General features: G+C 41.5%; 1 protein-coding gene across 1 annotated transcript; it reads right to left on the bottom strand.

Moving 5' to 3' along the window:
* Nucleotides 1–6: 6 nt before the first annotated feature.
* LOC125035143 lies at nucleotides 7–1706 on the bottom strand. The gene has a single exon (XM_047627335.1). It carries the CDS (start codon nucleotides 1400–1402, stop codon nucleotides 806–808), a length of 597 nt encoding a protein of 198 aa, XP_047483291.1. The 5' UTR covers nucleotides 1403–1706; the 3' UTR covers nucleotides 7–805.
* Between the last annotated feature and the right edge of the window lie 5488 nt (nucleotides 1707–7194).

The following is a 7194-nucleotide window of genomic DNA, read 5'->3' as shown; positions in this document are numbered from 1 at the left end:
AGGTACTAAGTTTCGAGCGGTGTAATGATGGACCCGATGTAACCGGTTGTTGCATTCTGTTGCAGGCGTCTTCTTCGTCTACAGATGAGGCAGAGACGAGTCTATGACCAGCCGTAGCAGCACCGATAGATAGATACTCCGCAGATAGATAATGCCTCCGGGGGGTCCATGACTGACCTGGGTCCGCGTAAACCCTCTCCAGATGCGAATTGTACTTCATTTAGGCGCAGTGACGTCACGTGTTTGATGTCACGAAGCAGGACAGACATCCAGACAAGACATAAACAAACAAACCAAAAAAAAAAAAAAAAATCAATTTACATATGTCTAGATAAGCAAGAACATTCACACGAAAACAATCGGTGTTAATGTCACTATCGATAGTAATAGTAATAATAATAGTAATAATAATAAGTAATAATGATAATGATAATAAGGGTAATAATAATAATGATAATAATAATGATAATAATTAAAATGATGATGATAATAATAATGATAATAATAATAATAATAGTAATAATAGCAATGATGATGATAATAGCAATAATAATAACAACAGCGACAATAATAATAACAGTAACAGTAATAGTAATAATAATAAAGTTCAAAGAATGAGATCTCGTTACAGTTTTTCTTTGGTTCCGTCTCACTGGCAGTCTTCGAGAGCGCCGGGCGAGGGTGTGATGCGACTTATGGAGATATCTTCCGTAGACTTTTGCACCGGGAGCTTAAAGCATGGTCGCCACACCGCACGCACTGACACCTCCTGCCTGCAGTCCACACAATCATTCTATTATTCTATTCATCTCATTTCCACACAGGTATTTGCATTTTCTCTGTGGCTTAAGGTGGCGTTTTCCTTGCTCTCGGATAGCGACGCTTCCGACAACCTTAATCGAGCGTATTTCGCACTGTCGAAGAGCTTGGTGTCCGCACTGAACGCACTTCGGGTTTTCGAGGAGGTTATTCTGAAGAAGTCGGTGCACAGTGTTTGCTTCAGCTTGCCCGGCGGGCTGGCCTGCAAACGTTTCACTTGCTTTTTGTTGCTTGTGGCTGCGGTGAGGCAGGTGAGTCGCGCGGACTGACTGGACTCTGTCGCAGCTTCGCCCACGGCCGCCCACTCGTAGCGTCCCTCCTGGGGCTGCTCCGCCGCGAAGTCGAAGTTCCAGCGCTCGGAGTCCTCGCGCGAGATCTTGTCCAGCTCCTCCCGCACGAAGCGCAGGTTCTCGGCGTGGTCGACGGGGCCGAACAGGCTCTTCCGCAACTTGGTGCTGGGCCCTCGCCTCGCCAGGCCAGGCAGGCTTCGTGGCCCCGTGGAGGACCACACTCTGTAGTTTAGGACACTCGGTAAAGCCATGATCTGATCTCTTCTGATGCCCTCCACACACAGCTCTCCCATCACTCTTGCGTAAAATCCTGCGTCCACACAACGCTGTTCAGGAGTCACTCGGCACAGCACCAAAATACTGTCTTCCACAACGTCAACAGTTTTCCTTAATCTTCATAAACACTGCTGTATCTTGATCTCCAACACTGCAGGGCAATATAACACAGCAACGCCCGGCACAGTCAGCAGCAGAATCCAACACAGCACCAGAAGCAGCAATGGGACTGCGGAGGGTGACAGCAAGGGAGTCAAGTCACGGCTGCGGGTCAGGGAACGTCCTCACTGCTAGGCGTCCCGCACAACTCTGGCCCGCGAGAGAGCGTCGCCCCCGACTGTGGTTACCGACCTGGGCCAGCCTGCGTGCGTGCGTTCGTGCGCTAGTGCGTTCGTGTGGTGACTGTTGGTGTGTGAGTGCGGGAAGGGAGAAGGGGGTGGGGGAGAGGTAGGGAAGGGAGGAGAGGGAGAGAGGAGGTAGGGAAGGAAACCTTAGAGTACAGCTATAATCTCTGGGTATGAGAGAAGGAGAGCGCTGGATGCTATGGGCCGTTCATGCTCCGCCGCCTCTCCTTTTGACTTATACATTATCCACACGCTGTACTTTTCAAGAACTATATATATATATATATATATATATATATATATATATATATATATATATATATATATACATACATATAAATATTTATTTATATATATGTATGTATATATATGTATATATATGTATATGTGCACACACACACACACACACACACATATATATACATATATATATATATATATATATATATATATATATATATATATATATATATAAATAAATTTATATGAGTGTGTGTGTGTGTGTTTGTGTGTGTTTCGTAATTCTCTACAAGTTATCTCTCTCTCACTCTCTATTTCTTTCATTTCTCTCTCTTTCTTTCCTCTCTTTATCTCTCTCTCTCTCTCTCTCTCTCTCTCTCTCTCTCTCTCTCTCTCTCTCTCTCTCTCTCTCTCTCTCTCTCTCTCTCTCTCTCTCTCTCTTTCTCTCTCTCAGTGGCTTAAATACAATAGACAAATTAATAATTACCAGTTATGTACCTCCCTGAGATGTTTGACTGCAAAAACTTAGGACCTTTTAAAAATCAGTCACATGAGGGGAAAACTCTCAAATATACATCCCCTCTGCTCCCCCTCCCCCTCACCCCCCCCCCCTCATCCCCCATCCACCAGACCCCCTGCCTTGTAAAAGCCCAAGATATCCCCCGGAGTTACCCCCCCCTCCCTCCTTTTTTCTTTTTTTTCCTTTTTCTTTTCCTTTTTTTTTTTTTTTTTTTTTACGCCAATGCACTTTTTCACGTGTGTTACGAAGTGGAAATGAGAAGGAGAGGGAAGGGTGGAGGGAGAGGAGGAGAGGTGAAGGACAAGGAGGGGGAGGAGGAGGGGGAAGGGGGAGGAGGAAGAGGAGGAGGAGGAGGAGGAGGAGGAGGAGAAGGAAGAGGAGGAGGAGAAGGAAGAGGAGGAGGAAAGGTGAAGAACAAGGAGGGGAGGAGGAGGAGAATGAAGGAGGAGGAGGAGGAGAAGGAGAGGTTAAGAACAAGTAGGGGAAGAGGAGGAGGAGAGTGAAGGAGGAGGAAGAGAGTGAAGGAGGAGGAGGAGGAGGGAGAAGGGGGAGGATGAAGAACTGAAGAAAGAGGATAGTATGGGGACGAGGGGGAAGAAAAGAAGAGAGAGAAGAAGGAGGTGAAGGAGAAGGAGGTGAAGGGGGAGGAGGAGGAGGAAGAGGAGCGAGAGGTAGAGGAGGTGAAGAAGGAGGAGGAGGAAGAAGGGGTGAAGGAGGTAAAAGGAATGGGGTCAAGAGCAGGAAGAGGGGGAGGAGGCGAATAAGGAGGAGCATATATAGGAAAAGAAGAAGAAGGAGGAGGAAGATATATAGGAAAAGAAGAAGAAGGAGGAGGAGGATATATAGGAAAAGAAGAAGGATGAGGAGGAGGTAAAGGAGAAGAAGAAGAAGGAGGAGAGGAGGAGGAAGTGTAGGAGATAAAATAAAAGGAAAAGAAGAAGGAGGAGGAGGAGGAGATAAAGAAAAAGAAGAAGGAGAATGAGGAGATAAAGAAAGAGGAAGGGGGAGGGAAAGCGAAAAGAAAAGGGTGAAGAGAAAGAGGAAAAAGAAGATGGAAAAAAGAAGCCAAAGAAAAAGAAAGAGGGGAGAAGGAGATGAGAGAAGGAGAGGATTAACAAAAAGGAAGAAAGTCGAGGAGCAAAATATGACCTTAATGAGAAAAAAAAGGTATCATGAATCTTAGGAATATTGCAAGAAGAAAACTGAAGTGAATGAATGGTTGCATTTTTAGGCATACGAATACACGATAACAGTCATTTATAGATTAAATATAAAATTAAGAGTATCTATCTCTCTATCTGTCTATCTATCTATCTATCTATCTATCTATTTATATATATATATATGTGTGTGTGTGTGTGTGGTATGTGTGTGTGAGTGTGTGTGGTGTTGTGGTGTGTGTGTGTGTTGTGTGTGTGTGTGTGTGTGTGTGGTGTGTGTGGTGTGTTGTGTGGTGGTGTGTGTGTGGTGTGGTGTGTGTGTGTGGTGTGTGTTGTGTGGTGTTGTTGTGTGTGTGTGTTTGTGAGTGTGTGTGGGTGTGTGTGTGGTGTGTGTGTGTGTGTATAAAAAGTATGTGTATTTATGTATGTGTATATGTAAGAGAGTGTGTGTCTGGGTATTGTAAATGTGTATATCTTCGTGTACATCTGGATGTACTTTTAGCACGCTATCTCCCAGAAGCGATCGACTCACTCCTTCGAAGAAAGTCGACAGCTCTCACGTCGATCCAGCCCGGAGAAAGCCCAGCGTCCTCGGCGACCTCGTGACCTGCCCCGTCAGCTGGCTCCGTAGGCCGGGTCAGCTCTTCTCTCTGTCTCTCTTTTTTATAACCCTTTCGAAAACTTTCGTTGGGTCGTGTAATTTATTATTTTTTTTCTCTATCTCTCTGTCTGTCTCTCCATCTCCCTCTTTCGTTCTCTCTCTGTCTGTGTCCCTCGCTCCCTCCTTCCCTCCCTTTCTATCTATGTCTCTCTGTCCGTCTGTCCACCCCCCCCCCTCTCTCTCTGTCTGTCTGTCTCTCTCTCTCTCTCTCTCTCTCTTCTCTCTCTCTCTTCTCTCTCTCTCTCTCCATCTCTCTCTCCATCTCCTCTCTCTCTCTCTCTTTCTCTCTCTTTCTCTTCTGTCTTTCTCTCTCCTCTCTCCTCTCTCTTTCTCTTCCTCTCTCTCTCTCTCTCTCCTCTCTCTCTTATCTCTCTCTATCTCTCTCCTCTCTCTCTCTCTCTCTCCTCTCTCCTCTCTCTCTCCTCCTCTCCTCTCTCTCTCTCTCTCTGTCTGTCTTTCTCTCTCTCTCTCTCTTTCGTTCTCTCTCTCTTTCTCCTTCGCTCCCTCCTTCCCTCCCTCTCTCTCTCTTCTTTTTTTTTATGTTCTCATGAAGATCTTTGATAAGCCTATAAGTTATTTCACTTGGTAAAAGGAAATATATATTATTCGAAATCTGGCACGATAGAAAAAATTACCATATTCATGTACTTTATCTTATGTTATTACCTTAATAACAGTGTCTATAGTAAATACGACATTTAAATATTTGTTTATCCAATAAGTGTTATACGACAGTCCTTAACCAAATAACAAAATTAAATACGGAATTAAAAAAAAAAAAAAAAAAAAACGGTAAAGATACTTCAATATCATATTATACTCAACGTGATGCATTCAAATGACGTCTCTCTCGCCCTCGCTGTTTTGTGAGGAAGCCCCGACATCTGCTGGCTTCTTGTGCTCCTCATTCAGAACGGCTTAACATGCATCGCTTTATGAGGTTTAATTGAACTACTTCTGGGGCGATCAGATGTCTGGCGGAATAAGGGGCCGCCACTGCACGCTCCTGCTCGCTCGCCTGCCGGCTGTGGCACCCAGGGCCGAGTCCCGCCAATTATTTGAGCGTCTGCATGCACGCCCTCATATATATTATATTATAAATTTTATAATATATATATTATATATATATGTGTGTGTGTGTGTGTGTGTGTGTGTGTGTGTGTGTGTGTGTGTGTGTGTGTGTGTATATACATATATGTATATATATATATATATATATATATATATATATATATATAATAAATATATGCATAAACACACACATACATATGTATATATTATGTACACACACACACAACACACACACACACACACACACACACACACATACATATATATATATATATATATATATATATATTATATATATACATGTATGTATGTATGCTTGTATTATATAGGTATGTATATGTACCTATATATATTATCTATCTACCTATATGTCTTGTAAATATAAATATATACACACACACACACACACACACCACCACATACACAAACACACACACACACACATATACATATATATATATATATAGAGAGAGAGAGAGAGGGAGAGAGAGGGGAGAGAGAGGGGAGAGAGAGAGAGAGAGAGAGAGAGAGAGAGAGAAGAGAGAAAGAGAGAGAAAAAGAGAGAGAGAGAGAGAGAGAGAGAGAGAGGGAGAGGGAGAGAGAGAGAGAGAAAGAGAGAGAGGGGGACAGACAGACAGAGACAGAGAGAAAAAAAAGAAAAGAAGAGAGAGAGGGAGATATCAAGAACCATCTCATTAAGTGCCTCATGGTACTTCACTCACATATACATTTATGTACTGTAAGTACGTGTCTATTGTATTTTCTACTGGAAAGTAGGAAAAAGTATATATATATATTAAATATATATTATATATTATATATATATTTTAATATATATATTAATATATATATATATAATATATATATATGATATATTTTTATATACACATATATATATACATATATTATATACTATATATATATATATATATATACTATATACTTAATATATATACATTTATATATAATATATATTATATATATATATATATATATATTTATATGGTTTTGTGTGTTGTGTGTGTGTGTATTATAAATATATAGTGTATTTTATATATATATTATATATATATATAATATATATATATATTCATATATACATTATACATAATATCATATATACATACATATAATTTATTCTTATGTATGATATATATATTATATATATATTATATATATTATAATATTTATATGTGTGTGTGTGTGTGTGTTTGAGCCTCTGCACACGCACCTCTCTGTTTTCTTTCGCTATTCTCTCTCTCGTTCTCTTTCTTGCCTATCTATTTATCTATCTATATATATGTAATATACATATATATATACATATACATACATATATCAAATATAGAAAGGCAGAGAAAAGGAGAACGAGAGAGAGAAATAGCGAAAGAAACAGAGAGGGGCGTGTGCAGGCTCGGCATTCGGGCAATGAGCCATCGCAGAATCCAGGCCATCCGGCAATCAGGCAAAGGCATCCTCCAGGTTGCTCAGGCCTGCAACGCGACACCCGGCATGCACGATATGCCAGGTTTTTGTTTAGAACATGTGTAGGTAAACAAGATCTTGTCTTTATGCCAGTAATGCAAAACAACATACCCCTTGAGATTAGATTCTCTTATGAAGGTTATATCTAAAAAGCTCTTGCTATTTTACTGTGATAACATTGTAGCAAGAAATAAAGCGCGCCTTTCCCCCCGGTCATCGACCCTCGGCTCGGGGTGTGTGGCATGTGCTTTGCTGTGCCACTCTGGCCTGTATCTCGCTCTTGCATAATGTTAAATATTTTTGGAAGAAATAAAAGGATACCTTCTTC

This window comes from Penaeus chinensis, chromosome 19 (genome assembly GCF_019202785.1).
Source record: "Penaeus chinensis breed Huanghai No. 1 chromosome 19, ASM1920278v2, whole genome shotgun sequence".
In the NCBI taxonomy this organism is placed as follows: domain Eukaryota; kingdom Metazoa; phylum Arthropoda; class Malacostraca; order Decapoda; family Penaeidae; genus Penaeus; species Penaeus chinensis.
Note: the sequence above shows the minus strand (reverse complement) of the source record. Positions and strands in the feature narration are given on the sequence as shown.

What these genes read in the sequence shown, in the direction of transcription:
- LOC125035143 (XM_047627335.1), bottom strand. Translation starts at nt 1,402, where the DNA reads ATGGGAGAGCTGTGTGTGGAGGGCATCAGAAGAGATCAGATCATGGCT.